Here is a 24,518-nt window from a genome sequence, read left to right as displayed (position 1 = left end):
GCAAACGACTCGCTGCTCCTGCTGCTAATGTGTTCAGTTATCTTTGTCTGGTCCTTCCATTATTACATATCACACTGTTTTGTGACTCCAATTACCCGAATACAACTGTAAAAATTCGTATAGCAGCTGCAGTTCGACTTTACATATAAAAGTTGCAACTGCTGCGCCGTCTGAGTAAATGAACAAGCACTGCTTTATGGACATCAAGATTGCTTTATCGTGTGCAAACAGGCGACATAAGGAGCTTTGACGGGTCCATTAAACCCAGCGTTTTGGACGCGGTGCGCTTTGGACTGGAAGCTCCCAGTGAAGCTTTAGCTCATCTGTCTTGACGCTTGGACCTGACCTGCTGCAAAAGTCTGATTAATTCAAACTCAAGGTAATCCCTGCTCCTGGTTTGATTCAGGTTGTGCAGATGTTTCTTTTATCTCTGCAACTGCAACTTTTACGTTGAGTGCATCTCTGAGCAACATGTAGTTCTCCAACGCCTCATGACAGTTGCATGAGGTTGCCAGGAAGGACAAATATAGATCTGGTGTAATAGTCTTTTACTCGGCGCTCATATCCTGCCGAAATCTAAACAAACGCAGAGGTCCCTAACTCTTGCCGGGCAGAGAATAAACACGGGTCTATTGTAGGGTAAACTACAACAGCCACACACGTGTCACTGACCTCGCAACAGAAGGAGACAAAAGGAAGGAATCATTTTGTGCTGCAACTCTCTCTCCTTTCTTTCCCCATATCACTCAAAATTTGCTAAAGCCGAAAAAGATCAAACTGGTGTCTCTGCATGTGATTCATCAGATTATTCGAGTGAATATTTTCGCAGGACTTCCTGACTAATAAGTTCTACACTTGAGTCTGATGTGGCACATGCTCATGTTTGACACACACATGGGTTTGTGGCTAGAAATGCTATATTATTTTTAGATTGCAGGCTTCTGAGGGAAGGAGGAGGGGGGGGGACAGTGGCAGCTGTGGAGGAGATAATCCCTGGCCGAGACCTTAGCCTGTCAAAGTGAAACTCCTACAACTATTGTGCTTCAACCAGATTAAAAAGGACCCAAAAAAACTAAAAATCAGATGAGGGAATACACGAGTGAATGGAAGTGGTTGGGTTTAGAGCTCCCAAGTTCGTGCAAAACAAAAATCCAGTTCCTGTCTCTATTTTTATTTTTTTAAAGAAAGAAAAAAAGCCAACCTAGCAAATATTATTTCTCTTTTTTTTCCCTCCCTACCCCCATATGAACCTGCGTCACGGCTTTTTTTTTTTTTTTTTTTAAATGCATAAAGAAGTGGTCAGAAGTTTGTGCACTTTGCAAAATGCTCTGCATATGATCCCATCACGTACGGCGTAGAGCGAGCTGCTTTAGTGCAACTGGAACACAAGTTATATTTTACAACCTCCGTAGCAAGACTGGTGACGCAGAAGAACAAGTTTTTATGCAAACCTGTGCACACGCACGTCAACGGGAACTGCGCTGGTTTATGTAATGAGGTGAATTATTAACAAGTTCTATCAAAACGTAGAGGAAGCTTCCCAAAATTAGCCCAGCGCTTCAGGAACCGCTTGACAAAACTTCCTCAGCTGGTGGAAGATGATTACATCAAAAAACAAAACTTTGCCATATATGTCGAGTTCTGCAGTGTGTTGCTGTAGTAACTTCAGAAATATACTCCATGTAAATATTATTTAAAACTCCTCTAGTGTAGAATTTAGTGGGGTTTTTTGACAGACATTCCCCTTGGCTTTTACTGCATTCAGAATGCAGTAAAAACAGCCTTTGGTTTTCCCTCCTCAAGGTTGTAACTCCAACACATTTTAAGCCTAAAATATATGAAAATTATTCAAATATTCCACACATTTTCCTCTTTCTCAAGGCTGCCAAACCCCCCCGCTTCCTCTCTCAGGGAAGGCAGACTTCATGAAGAACCTGAATCTTTGGATTAGTTTCACTTCAGCATTCAGAGCTAAAGCCAGGCGGTCACTCGGAGCGTCACATGATGCTCATGACTGTGCGCTCCAGGCACTGGACTAGCCCTCAAGTTTAGCTTTACTGTACACAGGAGGACTTTTTTTTTCTTATAAAAGCTGGTAAATGTGCACCTTGGAAAATGATTTTGTTGCCAAAGCACAAAAACAAATGTTCTGACAAAATGTAGTGGCTCCCAAACGGGGACAGGACCTCACTTGAGGTCACAGATATGGATGTGTGGGGTCTTTGAGAACCTATTGAGAAAATAAACTAAATGCTAAAAATGGCAATGAGCAAACATGTGCATTTTCTAAACGGTGTGAAAGATATGTGAATAAATAAAGGCAACATATTGGCCCTTGATGCTGACTAGGTAAAAATTTTGGTTAGCTCAACCAAAAGTCAGGGTCACGAGCCTCATGCTTTTTTTTTCTATCAATTTAATAAAAAAAAAAATAAATAAATAAAAAAAAGCTCTAACCTGCTTATATTTTTTTTTAGCCTTTTATGATATGCAGAGGACAAGTTGGGAGGGAAAAATAGAAAACTGTTTGGATTTAACATTGTACACTGTTTAGTATCAGGACAGTGATTTACTTTTATAATAACTAGTTATTACTGCTATAAGTATATTAACATGGTTGGGATCGCAAACCTTAACAAAATGCTTTACCTGTGAATGTCACGTCTAACGGTGTTTACATGCAAAATGGCAAAGAAGCCAAACAACCAGCACCTGTCAAGGTTTAGCTATTTGTAGCGACCTGAATGAAGAGCCAACAGGCTCCTGTTAGATGAGATGCTTGTTTTGTAAAATAGTTTCTTACACTTCAGTTTAATTTTCATGCTTAAACACGTCATTGGAACTAACTTTGAGTCTTCAGGCAATAATAACTTCCACACCGAAGAGTAGGGTTAGTGCGACCTAGTAACTCTTACATATGTTGTTTGTGATTTATTTCTCTGCGACTTTTTGTTTTTTAGCTTTCTTTTACTTGCATGTGAAAATGTCTGTTTGGCTCAGACTGGACCAAAGTACCTGCCCCTATCCTATCTGGTACCTCTCTTTACATTCTAAATAGCCCCCCCCCCACCACTGCCAGTAAAGTCACTGTCTCGCGTGTAAATACGGACACATGTACTTTGACCCACTTCTGCTTATGGCTGATCTTTGGTTCTGGTCCAGGGCCACTCCCTCATCCTGTAATGCTGGTCTTATGCAGAATTAGCAGCTGGGGGAAGACCAGGGACAGCTGGCATTCTGAGGGGTCAAAGGAGCAAATAGACCACAGTCACTCGACGGCACATTAACCAATCCAACAGCTGGGATTGGCAAACCGTAGATTATGCATTTAAGAGGCAATAGAATGAGAAAATGGCAGATTTTTTTCCCCTTTAATATAATGTTTCTTTTTATTTTATCTTTCTTGTTCACCCTGTTACACTTCTGCTGTTATCAAAACAATGCATTGGCTTTATTTAGAAAAATCCCAGACCTCACACTCTGTCTCTTAACACGATAAGCAGTGAGTCTAATTAGGACAAAAAAAATGCATTCCTCCTCAGGGTTCATAGTCAGTTTTGGGAGAGAAAAAAAGGAATTTAAGTTCTGGATAAGAATTGAAGAAAAAAAAACTGAATACAGTTCTCTTTATTTTAGGGATGCACCGATATGAAAATTTGGACTGATATTGATATCCAATATAAATATTGCTTTTATGGCCAGTAATTACCTTTACTGTATAACTTTCACTACCCTTTTGACACTTTGGGGCAAAAAAAAAAGAAAAAAACAGTTCTGACTTCACCACTGCTTCTATGCTCCAGTTAAACTCCCCACAATCCTTTGCTGCATCACCAGCAGCAAAGGATTGTGTGTGCGTTCCATTTACCTTAAATTGCCCAAATTGGGAATATGAAAATAAATTTGCTTAATGGAAATGTGTGAATTTAAAAAATAAGTCTTCCTTTAGTATAAACTTTAGCACTTTTGGTTTGTTTGCTGTATCGAAAGTGTATTTCACAAAACTGTCATACCGTCTCTGCATCACACGAGTCACGTGATCAACAACCGGATGTTACTGCCGGCGGAAAAGACGAACATGACAGGAAGTGGTATGAAGACGATTGTGCAGTGATTTTATTTTATTTTTTCACGTCTTATCGCATGAAGAAACTTACTTCGCATACAATTTTAATTGCATTTTTTATTTTAAAAAAAAATGGCTACCGGCCGATGCCGATGTCACTGATATATCATGCAACCCTACTTTATTCCCTAAAAATTGTATCCCATTTTTCAATACATTTGTCTGTTTATGCCAACTTTTATTGAACCTCTTCTACTTTAAGTGGGAAAGTATAGAATTAAGACATGAAAATGTGTAAAAAGCCAGGGTTTTTTTCTTTTGGATTTTTATTTAGTGTAGTGGAAAATTCAGGAAAGCCAAGCTAATCCATCAAAATCTCTCAATGAGGTAACAGGAGCAGACAGACATCAGTTAAACATGTCGTTTAAACTTGCATGTGATTTTAGGGCCGTCTGTCGTCCCTGAAGATATCTGGATTCCTACATGCTACATTTGTCCATCTCACAGCCGTATTTCTCGAAGCCTCGTCTGGCACCTCGGTTCCTTCTGCTGTTTTTTTAAATTTTTTTTATTATTATTATTTTTCTTCTTTTTGTGTGTGTGTTTGGAAGGCTTTAGTAGCCGAGATGGAAAATGGAGCAAAGGGAAGGAGAAAATGTTAAATGCAAACTTGGCTCTGTAAACTGAAGCGACATAACATGGTTCGTGGAGGTTGCATCAAATGAATAAAACATTTCTTTTTCTGTTTTGCATTGTAAAAGGATAGCTTCCAGTGTTTCTCCCTGGACAGTTTGACAGACTCTGCTTTAAAAAAAAAAAAAAAAACTCGAGTAGCTTTTCCTCAAAAGTCCGTTTTTTGAAACAAATTTCTCCACTTCCTCCTTTCATCAGTTCAATTCAGTTGCCATATTGTCATGTCTAGCCTTCTGTTTATCCAGGTGAAGACAAAAATTTCTGTATCTAATTTTTTTTTTGCTTAGACAAGAGTTTGACTGACTTGTTTTTTTGTTTTGTTTTCCCCCTTTCTGTGCTTTCAGGTGTTAAATGAAGAGTGCGACCAGAACTGGTATAAGGCAGAACTAAATGGGAAAGATGGATTCATTCCCAAGAATTACATAGAGATGAAAGCCCATCCGTAAGTATTAAATGTAGCTGTTGTGTGTAAGAAGTGTCATTAATTTTCCCTTTTAAAGCGTTTATCAGAAAGAACCCTGCTGCATTTGGTTGATTGTAGATCTGGGTGACATTATATAAAAGGAACACATCAATATTTTCACCGTGATTTGTGGTGTTAATATTTTAAAATGCATTTTTAATCGTTGTTTTCAGCCATACAATGCGGTGGCTAACGGTGAATCAGACTTTGAAACTCCTTCCAGCCACAGACAAATGTGAAAAGTCCAGCAGTAAAAGTGTCTTCTAATCACTCTGATAAAGCTTATGGTGCAGTGTGGCTGCTCACTTTTTAAAATGGTATGTTAGCTTAGCAAAAGTATTGGCAAATAATGAGCTCTGTTTTGGAAAAATGCTAATCTGACTACTCGGTGTGTGTCCTCTGATGCTGAGCAGAGCCTTTTAAGAACTGGTTTTACACGTTGGACACAGCATTCATGTAGATTTAACATTGAGAAATCAATATTTATCAATCTGAGTTGAAGTGGAACAGGTAAAAAAAAAAAACAACATAGATTTGAATAAAATGTTTGCCATAGCAGCCAGTTTACTCACTCCTTGTTGACGGCATTAACAAGCCTCTTGAACCAACCCGTTTCTCCATTAATTTTTTTAATAGTAATAATTCTCAAAATATTAAAAGAACAGCCAAATCAGAGCTTTGCAATTTTGATGACACAGTGGGCCTAGTTTGTTTTTGTTTTTTTTCTCTTGCATGAGTCTCTTAAAAAGATCGATAGTTACTTTTATTTCTGCGTCTATGAAGGTAGCATCTCTGATTGTGAATGTTGTACTTTTTTCAGATAGTTTGATTATGCTTTTATTTTTTTTTAATTGTCACCATGATGCTGCATCTTGCTTTTCTTTTTTTTTATATGGAGAGTTTTCAAAATGCTTGATTAGTGACGGTGACTGATTGTTGCTTTGAGAATAATAATAGATGAAGATGGCTTGATGTGTGAATTTCTATTAAATATTGGCATCCGAAGCTGAAAATTCTACAAGACGTGCTTTAAGGAGCCAACCAGAGGTCCCTGATAGCTTTTGAGCATTTTACATGGCAACTTCCGAATGCAAGAAATTGGTAGCATTTGCTGTCGCATCAAATCATCAAAAACACACATCTGTTGATAAAAGCTTTACGTTTCGGACTAAGAACCAGTTGCATGTGAGGTATGGTTTGCCTGCAGCCTCTTCAGATAAATCTTGGCAGGATTCTTGGACACGTTTCCCTCTGGACCCACATTGAGTGCCAGATTACCTCTCTGTTTAATAATGTGCTCAGAGCCTCTTACACTTAATTGAATATTGACCTCACTGCATCGTTGCTGTGGTGCCGTCAGAAGTAACTTTGTAGAAGGATGGCTCTCACTCTGCTGGGCGTGTCCTCCTTTACTCTCTTATTTCTCTCTGTTCGTCGGTGCTGGTGGCCAGTTGTTGTCTTGGCAGTAAAATGCTTTTACCGCCACCCCTTGTATTTTACAGTAAGAAGAGCCTTGGTTCATTTGTTTATATGTAGCCTGAGATTTATCGCAACAAAATTGGATATGGTTGCTTTCTGTAGATGTATTGTTTGGTTTTTGATAAACATTTCTGGTTGAATTGTGTATTAATAATTTAACATGAACTCGAACGTTACAGCTAGACAAGAGCCGATAAGGGAGATTAATTGTTTTATTACTTTGGGTAAAAATATCATTATCAAAATATTTTAACAATAAAAATGTAATAAATCTTGTCACAGATGTAATGTCAATATTTTTTATTTATTTATTTATTTTATTGAACACGGCCAATAATGGTGTTAGCAGTTAAAAAAGACTTAAGAAAATATTTAAAAGCCACTTCAGACTGAAGTTGTCAGATCAAATTAGTCATTTTTTTAGATTAAATGGTAGGTTGTGTTAAGATTTTACATTGAAACACTGGATAAGTTGATTTTGCTTTTTCCACAAGACATCACATCTTGCTTTGCTAATATTACCTAGCTAAGTAGCAGAGCTTGGTTATTTAGCACTCTAATTAACATATTGTATTGCCCCGGATTTTTAGCCAATTTTACCTTTACCTTATGATTTTACCTTTATGTTAATAAAAGTAATGGCTGACATCCTGTAGATTCCAGCCTACAGACATGTTACAAGATCAGTTATGCTAGCTTGACTTTGACAACCTTAACATGCAGATGTGCTGCAGGATTTTGTGTGGTTTGGTTCAGAAAGAAGAAAAATAAAGGTGGCCTTCACCAACTCTGAAAATCCATCAGCAGCACAAGTGTTTAAATTAGCTAATCGACCTCCTCTGTATTCAGTCACTTATTAATCGCAGAATAAACATCAAACCAGAAAACATAATACTGTAGCAGACTGAATGTTCTCATGATAAACAGTGGAGCTGTTGTCAGTAGGGCTGTTGTAAACGAATATTTTAGTAATCGAGGTACTCGAATCATTCGAGGAATCGTTTCAGCCCTAGTTGTCAGTCACTTGCTATGAAAACAGGTCTCTGTGTAGCGTAGTCAGCAAAAACTTTGAGGAAACAAGAATAAGTGGTTTTGACTTGTTCATGGGTTTTTCTGTGTTATTTTCCCTTTGCTGTTGCACACTGCACTAAATTAATACCAACATCTCCAGTTTTCATTTTAACGGAATCAAGATATTTCCCCCTCCACTCCTAGAAGATGTCTTCATTTAACAGGAATTTGACAGGAAGTAGGTTGGAAATGGGAGAAGACGTGCGGCAAATGGCCTTAGACCGTGAACCGAACCCAGGACAACTGCGTTGATGTTGAGGAGTACAACCTCTGCTTATGGTGCGCTTCCTCTACCAGCTCAGCCACACAGCAGCCCTTTAAATATGAGAAATGAGATGTACCAGTGCGATAGAGTTTTGAAACAGGAAAGGGAGGAGCAGCTCCGCTCCAATCATCTTCAGAGCTTTTATCTGGCATTTAGATAAATGCCAAGTATATTTCTTGAGCTCTCTACTTCTGATCAGAAACTTTGATACGAAGAAGGGTGAGGGTACATGGTGAAATCTGAAATCTATGGCATAACTTTTTGCTACATTTACAGCTGCATTTCTTTTACTGTGCATCTGCACCAACTTTGCCCAATTTTTAAGTTTTGCTTCATCATTATTTTTTTTTGTCTTTCTTTGTCCATTTGGATGGTGAGGAATGTCCGCCATTTTGAAAAATCTGGAAAATATTCACAGTTTTTATGGTTCATAATATGAATATGCATTAATCATTGGAGATGCCCATTTTGAAAACTTGTTCAACAAAAAAATGTTTCAAGATCAAAAAATTATCAATAAGTCACTTCTTTTTTCTTTTTCTTTTATTTCTTAGAGGACAAAGGGGTTCCAATTATGTATTTGTTTTAACACTAAAACAAATTTTCCTGTGATCATGTTTTTTTATGTTTTGTTTTTTCTAATAGCAAACCCCTTGCAACAGCTGTGCCAACATATGCTCTTGTATCCACATGTGAAATATTAAATTATCTGCTCCACTACCTGTAAACATCAGCTGCATAAAGACGTGAACTTTCACTAGACCATTTTGTTAGATAATTATTCTTTGAAGTGACACCTTTTGAACCTCTGGCTCTGGTAGTTGTGCTCATGACCTGGCCTGATGTCTTTTGTTGTTGTTTTTTTTTGTTTGTTTGTTTGTTTTTAACCCTCAGTTTGTCTTGTGGAGTTTTCCAGTCGTATTAACAATCTGTTCCAAGTGTACCAGGCTTCCACACGGATCTATAGACATGCCTACACTGCTTTGCTGTGTAACAGAGCACAATGGTGTGATTCACCACCCAATCAGTCATGCCTGTCTGTAGACAGATCTTTGACCCTGCTGAACAATGATTGCGTTTTGTGACTCGTGAAAACTTGTGTGTGTGTGTGTGTAACCATAACAGTAGCATGTTGCCGATTGTAGTTCTGGTTTTAAACGTCTTTTCTTTTCTTTTTTTTTTTCCTTTTTTTAATTTCGGGTGCATTAATTGCTCTATCAGGGCCGATCTAACAGGGAAAGGGAGTATGTGCAGACTTTCTGTCCTGCCAAGTTGAGATGCAAAGTGGATTAAGAGTTGGCCAGTTCATCACTGATTCCCAGCGACGTTTGAGGGAGCCAGGATCCCAGCTTTTAGATGACGTCTGGTTATTTACACAAGTGTACAGACTTAACATGATTTGTCTTGGTCACAAATCTCAGAGCGGATCAATTCAGTTCACACCACTTTTAATGGCTTAAACCTGATTTAAGCAGAAATAATTATGTTGCTCAGCTCATTGCAGACCTTGAAGCATACAGGTTGTTCTGTTTTTAAATCTGCGAAGCCATAAAACTCACTTTGCCATTATCGTTACATAACTAGTCTGGCTGTGGGTGTGTTGAAGGACAGCTTCATTAGAACAGTCGGTGCTGGGCTGGTTAATGCTGTAGCTTTTCCAGCTATGCCTCAGACAGACATGCACATGTTTCCAATGGGAGGAAATCACTGATTCTTATCATTTGATTTAAGGCTGCAGCTAACGATTAATTAGTAATCAATTATTCTGACGATTATTCGATTAACCGGATTTATTTTTTAATTGAACATTTTGTAGGTTTTTCATTTAACCACATAAGCTTTTATTGTACAATATTAGAAATGCATTAAAAGATGCAAATAAGGACTTTCTTAAAAAATGAGAAAATGAACATTTTATTGCCTGAAATACAACAACATGGTATTGCTTTTGATGCGTGTTTGATTGTTTGATCATTTGTAGCAACGGATGCACCTGCAGCAAAAAAAAAAAAAAAAAAAAATTCTTTATTTTTTTTAATGGGTAGCAAAATGTACATAATAGACTTATAATTTGAACCAGGTGAAGCTAAAAAATGCCAGTTAAGTTCTGAGGAACACATTTCTAGACAAAGAAGGTTTTTCGTCTTAAGTGCAAAATGTATCTATTTTGACTGTTCTTTCAGCAAATTGCCGTTTTTGGAGTCTTTTTTTTTTCTCCATGTAATGTTTAATTGATTATTATTGACAATTGTTTCTATAATCGATGAATCATGATTCATTTGGGGGTTTTTTTTCCTCTAGTTTGATTGCATACATGTTACAACATGGTGGTGACATCAGTTCAGTTGAATTCTGTTTCAATTCATCACAAATGTCTCCTCAAGCTGCTTCCCTAAAATGTTGTAACCCAGATTCATAGTCATACATAGATTCCAAACCAATACTAGTTATAAAACGTTAAATTCAGTTTATCATGCCAGTTTGCCAGTGAAAAGTTTTTCTCCACCTGCATCAAGTCACTAATGTGTGAAAGAGCATGTAGAAATGGTAGACATTTAATTGAATCAACTTAATTGAATTAATCTTGATTAATCAATTATAGCAGTAATAGTTAACTGTCAAATTAATTGTATCCACTGATCTTATCTGCTTTTGAAAAGGTGTAAAGAAATCAGCCACAGGCTTGTTTGTGAGAAATGACTCAGGCCCATCCGTGGTTAACAATAGTCACCTCACTGTTGACAACTTAGCAACTGTGTTGCTATATTTAGCAACTTTTCAGACAGAAACAAATCGGTATCGTCCAGAATCGGAATCGGCAGGTCAGGCTTTTTGAAAATTGGTGGTTGGTCAGAAAAGTGCGATCGGTGCAGGCTTAAATTTCAGCAGTCCCTCCTACTCAGCATGACTTGGAGTTTGAGGAGATGGCAGACACATTCTCTGAGGGGGGAAAAATAAAATGCAGAAGCTTGTTCTACGCTAAAGAAGTAAATTATTGGCAGGTGTGGCTCCGTAAAGGAGTGAAACGCAGCTAAATACCCGAGCTTTGACACGAAACCGAACCAATGTGAAGCAAATGGACTCGTTTCCTGTTTGAACGTCAGCTCCTCCCATTTTTTTCTGCAGTATTTAAATCTTGGGTTTATGGCTTCCTACCTGTTGACCAGCAGGATTTTCTTACATTTTTTATCTCCAAAAATGGTCAGCCTGAAGCTAAATCTATTTGTTTGTATGCAGTCAAATTTCTACAGTACAGTGATGGAAGTGGCTTTCGATGACAGTAAAATAATAATATTTGCACCTTTTTCTTTTCTTTTTCTCTTTTTTTTTTTTTTTTTTTGGCATTTTCTTCTGCAGGTGGTTCTTCGGGAAGATTCCCCGCGCCAAAGCAGAGGAGATGCTAAACAAACAGAGGCACGACGGGGCTTTTCTCATCCGAGAGAGCGAGAGTGCGCCAGGAGACTTCTCCCTGTCGGTGAAGTGAGTAGAGCAAAGTCAAATGTCAGATGTCACACACATGGCAGATATGAGTCAGGGTTCAGTTTCCTCCGAACTCGGCTTTTATTTCCTGCTTCTAGCACTTTATATGTTGGGTCTAAGAACTTTATTTGGCGTGGCTGAGTCATTTCCTTAACCTGGCGGTGCCGCCATGATGTCACCGATGTTTCTTCGATTTGTTTTGAGTGCCAGACTTAAGACCTGTAATTACTTTCCAGACGCTTTTTCGAACCATCCAGGCAGATGATTAAAAACAAAAATTACTCTGTAGCATGCAGTGCATCTAAACACCACTGTGGGATAATTGGTTTTTGCTTCTTTCTTTATTTCCTTTTTTTTTTTTTTTCACCGTTTATAATTTTACACCCTTTATCTTTTTCCAGGTTTGGTAATGATGTCCAGCATTTCAAGGTCCTTCGTGACGGGGCTGGGAAGTACTTCCTCTGGGTGGTGAAGTTCAACTCGCTCAACGAGCTGGTGGATTACCACCGCACGACTTCAGTCTCCCGCAATCAACAAATCTTCCTGCGAGACATAGAGCAGATCACCCAGGTACGAAATGACACCCTGTGACGGTTTGACACCGTGTTAACAGTGTCAAACCGTTCTTGTATAGTGACGGAAACTAAACATTAGGTTTTTTGTTTTTTTTTTGTTTTTTAACCTTTTAACAGTGGTTAAAAGGTTTGCAGAGCATTCCTCATTTAACCACTAAGTCAGATTACATTGACATTTAGACATTTAATTAACTTGGTATAATTTATTTGCTTTGCAGAAGTATTTGTAACCTTAAATTTATAACTTTTTTTTCCCAGTGTGTTTTATAATTGTATTTTTTATTTATTTTTTTAAATTATTTTTATTGGATGGACCAAACATACAGGGCTGAATTGTGATATGGAAGGAAGTACAGATGCACCACTCCACTTTTTCTCCCTTCTGATACCGATATTTGATGTTTAGTATCGGCCGATACGATCCGATACAGCAAAACGTTTCTGAACTGACTGAGAACGTTTTATTTTTTAAACTCAAACATAAAGGTACTGAATTCCAAATTTATTTAATAATTCTGCGCCAGCACAGCACATTTAAATACACCAGCTGCTTCACAAGCTTGGTCAAACATGTAAAACCAACAACTTTACTTTGTTTAGTCAGTGCAATCAGGAGTAGAACAGCCAATGTAAAATGAATAATAAAGTGACACTGGCAGAAACAATAAGTTGACTACCTTTGGTCAAACTTGCAAAAATAAACTACAGCAAACCTTTGAAATTAGTCAGAAAGAAATTCTAAATATAATGTAAAGTAAATGATAAAGTATGATGTCGCTCAGAGCATAAAGCATAGAATTACACTGACTAGATCTGCCCTCACGGATCAGGCACAAATGTCACAATATACCACCTAGATATTTTTTTCAATATCTGGACTGATAAAGATATTAATATCGTATCGGTGCATCTCCAGAAGGAAAACGATACAGGGGCTTTGAATATTCTATACATATTTTAAATCTGAAAAGTGTGGAGCTTAAAACTGGACTTTATCTGCATCATTTTAACACCTACATGTGAAACCGTTTGTGGTTATTCTGACTGGCTCGTTGTTTAGTGTCGAACTTTGCCCCAGACTCAAGTTTTGTGCAGCCTGTTCTTGTTTTTCTTCCCATGCTCCTCCTGTGTTTAGCTCCATTAAGTCTCCCCACAGCGCCAACGTAAAGGTGGGAACGTCTTCCTCATGCCAAATGTTTCTCAGCTGAAAGTTCAGTTCCGGTCTCGTCTGTCGACGTCCATTTTTCATTTATCCTCATTTTTGTTACGGTCCTCACATCACACAAAGCCAGACTTCGTATGATGTTCTTTAAGCAACAGTTTTCTTCTTGTTCATCCTCGCAGTCAAACTAGATCATTAAATTCAAATGCCTTCCCACACTCCGGGTTGTTATTTAAAACATTTTCAAACAACATATTTTTCCCTCCATTTCACAATTAGACTTCCTGTGGGTCAGTAACACAAACGGCCAATAAAAAAAACACATTGAATTTGTGGTTGAGGCAGTGAAAAAAGTGCAAATACTTTTACTGGTTTAATGTCTTTTTTTGTGGCGTGTATGGTTTTACGTTTCTTTAATGATTTATTTAAAGTGTACTTATTGATAAAGGCCTGAGCCTCGTATATAAATATAAAAATGTATCTTCTGTGTATTGCGTATAGATTCATCCTTGAGAAAGAAACATCAGTCACGTACTGCACAGACCACAAGCCACAAAATGCTAGCAGCAAACAACTTACATGCACATGCTCTATATAAATCTTCATACACTGAGAATATATTTAAATTTGGTGAAGATCCTGGAGTATCTCTTTTTTATTTCTTCCAAAACAGTTGCTTTAGAAAAAAATGACAAATTGTTTTGCATCAGATTTCAAAGACGGTGCAGATTCTCCGACCAATCATATTTCGAAGCAGCGAGGGATTTTTTGCGTTCCGCCTAAATCTCTTTCACAGTTTGAACTCCTCCTCCGTAGTTTGAGGGTGACCTGCTTTAAAAAAAGGTGGGGGGCAGAAAACACCCCTGGAAATTTAGTGGCGGTTAGGTTGCAGGCTGCAAGTTTGAGGGCCAGCGGCAGGGGAAGACAGAGAGGAAGCAACTCAAACCACTCAGAAATGAAATGATGCTGCAGGTGAGACAAAAGGAAAGACTGAGTTCGTGTGTGTGTATATTAACAACTAACACACACACGTATATTGTGAGTAGGATGACAAAATCACACCTTTTTTTTTTTTCTTTTTAAACAAAAGTATAGAGGTTTTTTTGTTTTGTTTTTTTTAAACCGAGGGTGACTGCAGCCCATTTCATGTTCTTTGTTTCAGATTTGTTTTATTCGGTTCAGTTGCATATTATAGATTTCACATTAAATGTGAAAGAAGTCTTGAAATTATCTTGTTTGACATCAAAATTAGAGTTGCACTGATCCAATATTAATCTGTTTTGTTGCCAATATTGGACAAACATTGTAGATTGGTTGACGATGTGCCCGATCCATAAAGACAGATCTGTTTAGTCTAATTCTATGCTTCATGCTCTGAACAACGTCATGCTTTATTATTCTACATTATATTTAGAATTCCTAAATACTCTTTCTGAACCATTTGAAAAAGGATTTGGTTTTATATATTTCACCAAGGTAATTGACTTGTGGTTTTTGTCAGTTTCACTTTATTATTAATTTTACATTGGCTGTTCTACTCATAATTGCACTAAACAAAGTGAAAGTTGTTTTTACATGTTTGATCAAACTTATAAAAGTTTGTCCATATAAGTTGTTTGCTGCTAGCATTTTGTGGCTACTGGTGTATTTGAATGTGCTGTACTGGTGCAGAGTTATTAAATAAATCTGTGCTTCAGTACAGTTATGTCTGTGTTTTTAAAAAAACAAACATATATTTTTTTGTCAATTCAGAATTTTTTTTATTTTTATACCTAACCTTGTATCGGAAGTGGGGGGGAAAAAAGTGGATCGGTGCATCCCTGGTGAAACTTGTCTAAGTGTACTCTCTAGTTTTTGACTTGCTACACATTCAAACCGTCACTACAGAACCACCATCATGTTTCTCACGTTATTTTTCCATTTTCATTTAACGTCTCTCTCCTTCCTCTTCAGCACCCTACATACGTGCAAGCGCTCTTCGACTTTGACCCGCAGGAGGAAGGCGAGCTGGGCTTCAGACGGGGCGACTTCATCCAAGTCCTGGACAACTCCGACCCCAACTGGTGGAAAGGAGGCTGCCACGGCCAGACGGGCATGTTCCCCCGCAACTACGTCACGCCTGTCAATCGGAACATGTAAAAAAGAAAAAAAAAAGAAATGTCAGACCAACACAACAGCAACCATCACCACCATCATTATCATTGTTCTTGACCTCATCCACCCCGCCATCCAACCTGCAACCAACCCCCTGCCTTCTCCCCCTCCCCCTGCCCGGGCCATCCCATGGTGACCATAAAAAAAAAAATGAACACGAAGAAGGCAAAAAAACTGGAGAAAAAAAAAAGAGAGAGAGAGAAAACAGGAGTAGAGCTTCCGTAGGCGTAGCTACGTGGGCAGCAGCAGAGCGGAATCGACCTCTATCCGCGCCGAGAAGTTTGCCTCCCTGCTGAACGCCTCGGCGAGGACCGAACTGTCTGAGGGAAATCAAAAAGCAGGAGGGAGGGGGAAGAGAGAAAACAAAACAAACAAAAAAAAAACTTAACTAAAGCGTAGTGCACCAACCGTGAAGATAACCAAATGATTGAACCGCTCCCACAGCTGCTTCTGTCTTCTCAACTTCTTAACATTCTGCCTGTTTCCTTTTCTCCTTACTTCTTTGCCGCATGTTGTTTTGTTTTTTGGTTTTTTTAAAGATCACATCAAGGAATCTACCAATTAAAAATCGTAAGTCGTTTTGAAGAAAAATGGAGAAAAGACTAAAAAAAAAACTGTTTTAAATAATGTACAAAAAAAAAAGAGAGAAGCGAAGCCATCTACGACATCGCAGCTAGTTTCCACGTTCTAGACCGTCGGCATGTGAGCGTTGTGCGTCTGTCGGCTTTATAAATGAATCACGTATAGAGAAAGAATCCATTTTTTAAGAATATATATTATATATTTGTATGTTTGTCTGTTTTACCTCCACAATTTTTTTTTTCCATTTGTAAATTATGTTCAACCTTCTCGTTAGCTTAGATAAGACCTTAGTAGCTCTAGAATGTGATAATTGTCGACATTGATTTCCCTTTTTTTTTTTTTTTCTTCCCTTTTCTTTAACTTATCCGAGGTCGCTCGGATAGCGCCACACGACGTTTTTCTTAGGCTTTCAGAAAATTTCTTGGCTTTGTCATGCAAGTACAGTAAAGTTTAGTCCTCTGAAGGAGTTTGGTCTGGTCAGGAAGCTAACGGCGACCGGCAGCGGGAGCCAGCAGCGCTGGAAAAAGGCCGGCCACAACCTACGCTAACACACCGATCGCGAGCCACGCCGGGGTTTTTTCTGTTTCTTTGGGCAGTGAATGTAGCTGACCGCACCGACAGACAAATATGAGGGAAGCACGGTCGGAGAATCTGAACCATACAACCACCACAAGGGATTTCAACAAAAAAATAAATAAATAAAAAAAAGGAAACAAGACATGCTGAAGTAGTTAGTGTTGTCAATATTCATTTATAGAGAGTTTGAGAGAGTGGTCTATATGTACAGGTGGTTAACGGTCATATTCAGACACATTAAATGCATGCGTTAGCAGACACTCTCCTGCAAAGCAACGAAAGGGGCTGAGTTCAGATAATCGCGTCGTGAGACCTGCAGGTGGCAGATTCACACTTTGGAAAACTGAGATTTTTTTTTTTTTTTTTTTTTTTTTAATGCTAAAAGTTGAGAGATCAGCTGAAATAATGTAAACATTTTTTTTGTTTTTGTGTTTTTAATGTGGTGTGTGGTCAAGCACTTTTTTCTTTTTTCGAACATTCTTTTTTTTTGTCCGTTCCAGTGTGCGTTTTGATTTACTGTTTTGTGTTCACCTTATTTTCGTTTCTGTTTCTCGTTCTCTCTGGATAGTGCCTTTCTCTCTGGTGTTTGTGTCTCTGATCTGCTACTATGAGCCCCCTGTCCCCACCCTAAAAACACCACCACCACCACCACCTCTGCTCTGGATCTGTATTAATAATAAATGTAAATAATCCAAGATGTCCCATCTGATTTTAAAAAAGAAAAGAAAAAAAACAAACTCGGCCTCCTGTCCTCCTACATCAGCCCACCTTCACCTTCTTTGCCCTCACCATCAAGGAACTGTTGTCTCTTTCTCCTTGTCTTGCATAATGACACTGTTTTTGCTTTTTTTTTTATTTGCGTTTTTTGTTTTCAATTAATAAAATGCAATTATTAAAAAGGTTGTCTTTTATTTACTTTTTTTTTTACCAATAAAATTCTCCTGTTGCTAAAAGTAAAAATTAATTCCATATAACTACTCATTTAGCAAAAACCACCAAAAACCTTAGACACTTTGTTAGTCTAAAAGAAAGTCTAAATTAATTTTAACGTTGTAAATAATATGTCGCCTTAGCCATAGCATGAAGTATTCTGGTTTTGGAAGCAGCAACTTCACTGAAGTAAAAGAATAAACAATTTCTGAAATAGTTAAGATTCAGAATTTTATTGCTTTTCATTTTCTGCTCTTTTTTCCCCAATAGATGATACATAATTTTCCTTATATATCATTTAAAATGGCACCCAGTATGTGCCGATATTAAGCTAACCATCTGCCTTAGCTAGCCTGCAGTCCACTCCTTTCCAGTATAGTCCAGGGGTGGGCAACTCCAGGCCTGGAGGGCCGGTCTCCTGCAACTTTTAGATGCGTCTCTACTTCAACACACCTGAGTCAAATAATGAGGTCATTAGCAGGACTCTGGAGAACCTGATTGCACTTAGGAGGTGATTCAGCTGTTGGATTCAAGTGTGTTGGACCAGGGAGACATCCAAGACTTGCAGGACACTGGCCCTCGATGACCAGGATTGCCCACCCCTGGTATAGTCTGTAGTGATTGAAGTCGCTTCTGTGAAGGGAGTTATGTATTTTCCACCTTCCATATATACATATTACCATTTTATAGCACAATCAAGTAACTGCTAACTTCAATTGTTTATTATATGTACCAAAACATAACTTAAAAGAATTTTGACTTTGCAATATAGTCTCATCTGACTCTTTCAAATTAGCCTCTGTCTCTTTAAGGCCCTCCCACACCATCCAACATTGAGCGTTCATGATGCCGTTTACGACTGTATAGAAGCTCATTAGCTTACACAACTCTGCCCAAACGTATCAGATATTTCCCCTACTTTAGCGAAACTCTGGTAGAAAAGCTCATCTTTGAGTACATTTTATTTCCATTGGCTGGAAATAAAATGGAAATAAAACCTGATCTTAGCAAAGATCAGGTTCTTGTTTTTAAACTGAACCCTGAAGGATCAACACCACAGCAGGCTTTGACAACCAGGGGTTTCCCTAAAAGTCAGCGCAGGATGTTGATGCACTTACAAGCCTTAGTCTTACTTCGGGTATTACAGTATGCATCACTAAAGAATTTCATACGTCGAGGTAGAACTTGTACTTTTTTTTGTACTTTTTTTTTTTACCCCGTCACTCTATTCCTAAAAATTAGTGTAAGAATCAGGCTACAACCAATAAGGGTTTTTCTTGTGCCTCCTGATCCTGAGACTGAGATGATTCAACAGCAGATCAAAAGAGGAAGCTGAATTCTTTTTTTTTTTTTTTAAGTAGAAGGTTGCATTGCTCTACATGCTGCTTGTCGCTGCAACCCTGCAAGATGCACCAACCACCCGTCTGATGTTCCATATGCGTCACCTTTTTCTTCATAATCGGCGCTCAAGAGGTCAGATTCTGTTACATCAGTGCTGCTGTGCTCTTTGTGGGCCTCTCAACTGGAATTATTCAATGCGTTGTGGCTCTGAAATAATGCCATGCTGCCCGAGTGCATCTATTCATCTCTTTGACAATCAAATGGACGAAGTCATTCACACCGCGGCCTGTGCGATCGAGATGAAAGCCGATTTCTGTCCCGCGGCGTGTGTGTGAAATGATAAAACGCAAAGATGCCTTTACTAAAGTCTGAGGCTAAAGTAGCATTTCTGCCCCGGGGAGGAGGAAGGTGGGGAGGAGGGTTTGCCTCTGAAGTCTGACGACGCTGCCATATGGTGCCTGCTGTAGAAGTGGAGGGCAAGGCTTTAAAACCCCCTGCCCTCCATTCAGTCGTGACACGTTAAGATGATTTGAGGATTTGCAAGTTCCGAGTTTAGAAGATTATTATCACTATGTGAACCAGTGCACGTTTGTGCCATGGTTATGCGAGTTTTGTTTTTTTTTTGTTTTTCTTTTTCAAAACCACACAGTGGTTTCCATGTAGGATTTTTACATACCTTGAACTAGAAATTAACCCTTTCTTTGCTTTTTAATTCACTATCAGTACAAGCTACACTATTCTTTGAAGGTTTGTGAGGGTACATTTATACGGCAGGTCTTAAAGCTCAAAAGCGCAATTCTTCTTTTTTCTTTTTTTTTTTTGAGTGGTTGTTCAAACTACTGAATGATGCGACCACAATCGGACGCTGTTTGAATGGTTTGCAACCCGCATTGCCCAGAAGAGGAATGTAAGACGTCACACAGCAGCGCACCGTTTACAGAAGTAGAGATGGATTCAACCATACGTGGATTGATTTTACAGTTATTCAGAGCTGACAGTGTTGTCACAAGATCCTAACAAGAAGGAAGCTAATAAAAAGAACAACTATTATCAAATGACCTTTTGTGGAGCATTGACTGCACCTTTGGTGGGCAAGTCTGTTTAGTCGTGTACTCGGAACTAAGAGTGTGAAGTGTGATGCACTTCAGTGATACAGACGTCTTTCATAATTGTAATTTTCAGACATTGTTTATGTCCTGATTTACTGGATCAGACTTCTTCTAGACCAGAATTATGATGGGTGTCATAAAAGCCGGATTAAATGTGACATAACCATTCAGACTGCACGCTCTTTGAAAACTGATACATATCCGATTTAGTTCCACGTGTGGAAGTGGAACGGATCAGATTTTTTGGAGGTGAAAAGGTCAAAGTTGGGCTGTCCAGACTGACGTCAGAAAGTCAAATTCAAGTCTCTGTGACCGTAGCCTTTGAGAGCCTTTGAGAACAAATACCACCATCAATACCAAGGAACCCTTGTGGTAGGTGATGGCCACGGTCACTTGAAAAGGAGATTGAACTTCCTGGATTAAAAACTATTTCCCAAACCTGAAATATTTCAAAGAAGACTGTTCAATTCATTATCTGTAAGCAGCACAACTGCAATCGTGGCAGTCCATCGATAGAGAAATCCAGGAATTAATCCGAGCAGCAGAGGGACCCACGGTAAGTCTGCAAGAGAGCTGCAAAGATACTCAGCTCAGGTGGAAAGATTTGTTAACCACACAACTGTTAATTCCCACAAATCTGACTTTTATGGAACAGAGGTGGAAAGAAAGTCACAAGAAGTCCTGGTCAGATGAAACCATGATGAAACTGTTTGACCCACATGCAAAACACCTCAACCACACTGTGTTCCCACTGTGAAACATGGTGGCAACATCATACCGTGGAGGTACTTTGACAGGATAGGGGAGGTGGTTCAAGCTAGATGTGGGCCAATAGAAGGGAAATGCTCTGGACCGCAAAGGATTTGACATGGGAGGTTCAGAAACATACCCCAAAGGATTTGTCGTGAAAGTTGGCTTCACAAAGCATTGACTCTAAGAATCTATACACAAAGGGACGCCACCCTTGATTTTCATTTGTAAGCAATGTTGAAAGAGATAAACTTTGTTGACTTATGATTAAAATAACTTTTTTTTAAAAAAATCAGCTTTAAGGGTCATCGTAATGCCACCAAAGAACAAATTTTCTGCAGAACAATGACTGCTCTCACATTGAACCAGAAGTGCAACTGTAGCTGTCACCACACCCTGATCCTCTTGGAGCTGATTGGCAATGGTTTTCCCATCCCTAACCATCAGGAAAAAGGAGGATGGCTATGAGTCATGACCCAACGTAAATGATGGAACACTGAAAAAGAAAAAAAATTTGCATGGAAAAAACACAAAAATTCTCACAAGAGGATGTTAACATTTGCTTGGTTAAACATTCTCCAGTCTGTTTCTTGCCACACTGCTGTCAATAACAACACATGGGTAGACTGCAAGTGTGCCAGCCACGGGGGGGGGGGGACTTAAATCCCGCAATCACAAATCCATGCAAACAATAGACATGTCTGTAGAGGTGGAGGTGTTTGATACGCATTAAAGTTATCAGATCACTTGCTTGAGCTGCATGAGTGCATGCATTTATCTGGCACGCAAAGGTTGAGACTTTCCACGCCACTCCCCATCAGCCCCACAGGTACAGGTGATGAGCTGCGACTCTTACATCACGACATGTCTGACTGTGTTTGGACTGACATGAGGCCAGCTGTACTCAGTACAAAAGCTCCATTTAGGACACGCATTTTCCGGCTTAACCAGTCAAAACACTGCAGCGTGGTTCTTCATCTTATTAAATAAATCTTTATGCAAATTACATGTGTACTGCAAACATTGGATTTATTGTAGCCATGTCAGGGAGTGTTTTTGTGCCTGCTAAATATCCCAAATAAGCTTTACAGTCAGGAAGGAAAAGCCATTTACAGTACTTAGTCAAATAAAATTGGATATTGGATGCAGTTCACTTCCTGGAATTTCTTCTTTTTTTTTTTTTTTAGCCACATACAAATTTTAGTACTTCTATAATAATTTCTGAAATTAAAGTTTCTTCATCCAAGATACACTGAAGGTTTCTTCATCTCTGTTCAGTGATTTTGTGTTAGTATACTACTGCCACCTCCTGACATTTCTGCATAACTACAATTTTTTATTATTACGCAAAAACACTTTTATAAGTGTTGATTGCTTTCTGTTTGGATATATTTAAGATATAACGGATATCATTTTTCAATTTAAAATTTTTAGGATTATTTATTTTTATAATATTATTGCTATTTTATTGCTTTCCATTAAGAGAAGATATTTTTTCATTTACTGTAGAACTACCAGTGTTGATGAATGGTGAGTCTTTATTGACTTTGCACAAAGATCAGATATTGAGCATAATCGGTGCCGGTGCCAGCCAATTGTTGCCGATTTCCGAAGTAGCACATAATAGCATATTGGTAACCATTTTTGTTGGCGCTGCTGTTTCCTGTTGAGTCACATGACCGTCTTACGTATCCTGACGTAAGCTGTTAGGACTTGTTAGGAATTTTCGGAACATGAATTAGAAATTCCTTAGATTCTGTTTGGACTTTGTAGGGTTTGTTAGGGCCCTCAAACGTGGCTGTTTTATGCAACAGCGAAACGTGAAGCATTTTGAAGGTGCTTCCTAGTGGAGGCGCTATTTCGTCGTGTATTTGTTACAAAGGGACAGCACATTCCGCAACTGAAGAGGTTCATTTTCTTCTTTTTAGTCTAGTATAGGGAAATTAATCAGCAAACAGTAACCCGTGCAATAAAATATGTTTATTATGTTAAATCGTAATATAACAGTAGTATGAAAATTTCTTTCATAAACCAAAAAGAAAATGTTCGTTGTCGGCAGGATTCGAACCTGCGCGGGGAGACCCCAATGGATTTCTAGTCCATCGCCTTAACCACTCGGCCACGACAACACATGAATGAACGGTGTACATGTTCCTGTTGAATCGATAGTTAATTGAGTGATACATTCAATATTTGTATTATGTTCCATAAACAAATAAGATGTAATCGCACAAAGCTGTTGCGTTGCATAAGTTTAAGCTATACATAAGCAGTTCGTATCTTAACTTTTATCAAACCAAGTTCCACTTCTGATAGAAAATTTATTCAGTTAGCCTCTTGACAGTTCTAAATTATTGCGTTAAATACCAGATTGAAAAACATGTAAATACATTTAAGGTTACTGTGCGGTTTCATTTTATCATATTATTTTATTTCCGAAGCCTCTCTGTATTGTTTTTCAATAATCTATTCTCTCACACACATTCTTGTTATTCATACCCAACAATTGGGAAATAGAGGATATGATCAATTATCATTGTTGGTGCCAGATTGCTTCTCTGTTAGATCGCTGGTCACTTGTTACCAAGGCACCAAGATACTTACAGTATGTCAGAAACTGTTTACATATTGGGATTTTCATGCACAAAAGTCCTCCTTTCTTTGTTCTGAAAAAAAGAAACTATTCGGTGACTGTTAGGTTTACAGAAAAATTGAGATGCTGGATCAAGAACAATTATGGACACTAGAGTGAGGTTAGAATCTGGTTTATTTAATGGTTTGAAGATGGATGCAGGCAGTGTGTAGGCGGTCCAACGTGTGCTCTATAGAGGAGAGGTGATGGGCTAATATGCTTTCATTTGCAGAACATTAGTGGGGATCACAGAGGTAAGTTTCACTGTAGCGGATGAGATTGGGAGGTGCAGCTGGAAGTATGCACACCTGCAGAGAGAGAGAGAGATAGAAAAAAACCCACGCACACATATTTCTGCACACATCGGTGTGGAAGTGACAGTGAACTGGAGGACCAAAATGTCTCATTGATTGAGGAGCACAGAGCAGAATTTGCCAAGTAGTCCTTTTTTAGTATTTACAAAAGGCGCTTTGTGGTGCCGACCTGATGGTAAAAGTCTAAACTGTTTGTGTCCAGGATGTGTGGGGTCAGCAGAGATGTAAAATGCCCTTTTTTCTTACCCCAGACCTATGGTCCTCCTTATGAAGAGGAGAATATCTGTTTTCTGGATCGTCAGTGCAGTGTTTACCTCAAATAGGGAAGGTTAAATTGCTTTGTGACTCACTCACATGGAGCAGGAGATAAACGGACAGATTGGAACCTCAACTTTTTTCTTTTCTTTTTTTTTTATTTGCAGACATTGGTCAGTAATTCAAGAAAAAGAGCTGAGCCAAAAAGCTAAATTCTATATTTCCCTGTGTAATTTCATTCAATATGAATCACGACTGAAAGAAATATACTTGCTTTGTGTTGTTGCAAAATTTGACTTTCAAGAAGAAGAAAAAATAAGTAACAACCATCATTAACAGTATTAATGATGGCTAAAAATATTGTAGTAAAATATTTGAAATTAATTTATAAGCTTATTATATGTTTCTGATATAAATAAATCAACTTGACAGCAAATCATGACATACAGTGTGTTTTGTGTCTACACCGAATTATTTATGTTTGTTTTGTTTTATGAAATGATACAATAATGCACAATTGTGGTGTTCTGCCGCCACCTACATGAAAATACTTTAGAACTGGCGTCAGTAATCCAGCTTCCAAGATCCATTTATTATTATTTTTATTTATTTATTTATTGT

The 24,518-nt window shown here is 38.4% G+C and overlaps 1 protein-coding gene and 1 non-coding gene across 2 annotated transcripts in view; one reads left to right on the top strand and one right to left on the bottom strand.

The window, feature by feature from the left end:
* Positions 1 to 17,461, top strand: part of grb2b (growth factor receptor-bound protein 2b) — a 34,137-nt gene extending 16,676 nt beyond the window's left edge. Inside the window, exons 3-6 of the mRNA XM_007560306.2 lie at positions 5,104 to 5,201; positions 11,395 to 11,517; positions 11,919 to 12,087; positions 15,208 to 17,461. Of these exons, the coding sequence (XP_007560368.1) occupies positions 5,104 to 5,201; positions 11,395 to 11,517; positions 11,919 to 12,087; positions 15,208 to 15,393 (576 nt within the window). The 3' untranslated portion in view covers positions 15,394 to 17,461. The remainder of the gene's footprint in view (positions 1 to 5,103; positions 5,202 to 11,394; positions 11,518 to 11,918; positions 12,088 to 15,207) is intronic.
* Positions 17,462 to 22,743: 5,282 nt separating this feature from the next.
* On the bottom strand, positions 22,744 to 22,825 carry trnas-aga (transfer RNA serine (anticodon AGA)). Its single transcript has one exon. It is a non-coding gene; the product is annotated as a tRNA-Ser (tRNA).
* Between the last annotated feature and the right edge of the window lie 1,693 nt (positions 22,826 to 24,518).

The sequence above is a fragment of the Poecilia formosa genome, unplaced genomic scaffold (assembly GCF_000485575.1).
Source record: "Poecilia formosa unplaced genomic scaffold, Poecilia_formosa-5.1.2 Scaffold114, whole genome shotgun sequence".
NCBI classification, from domain to species: Eukaryota; Metazoa; Chordata; class Actinopteri; order Cyprinodontiformes; family Poeciliidae; genus Poecilia; species Poecilia formosa.
This window is presented reverse-complemented; position numbering and strand designations above follow the sequence as displayed.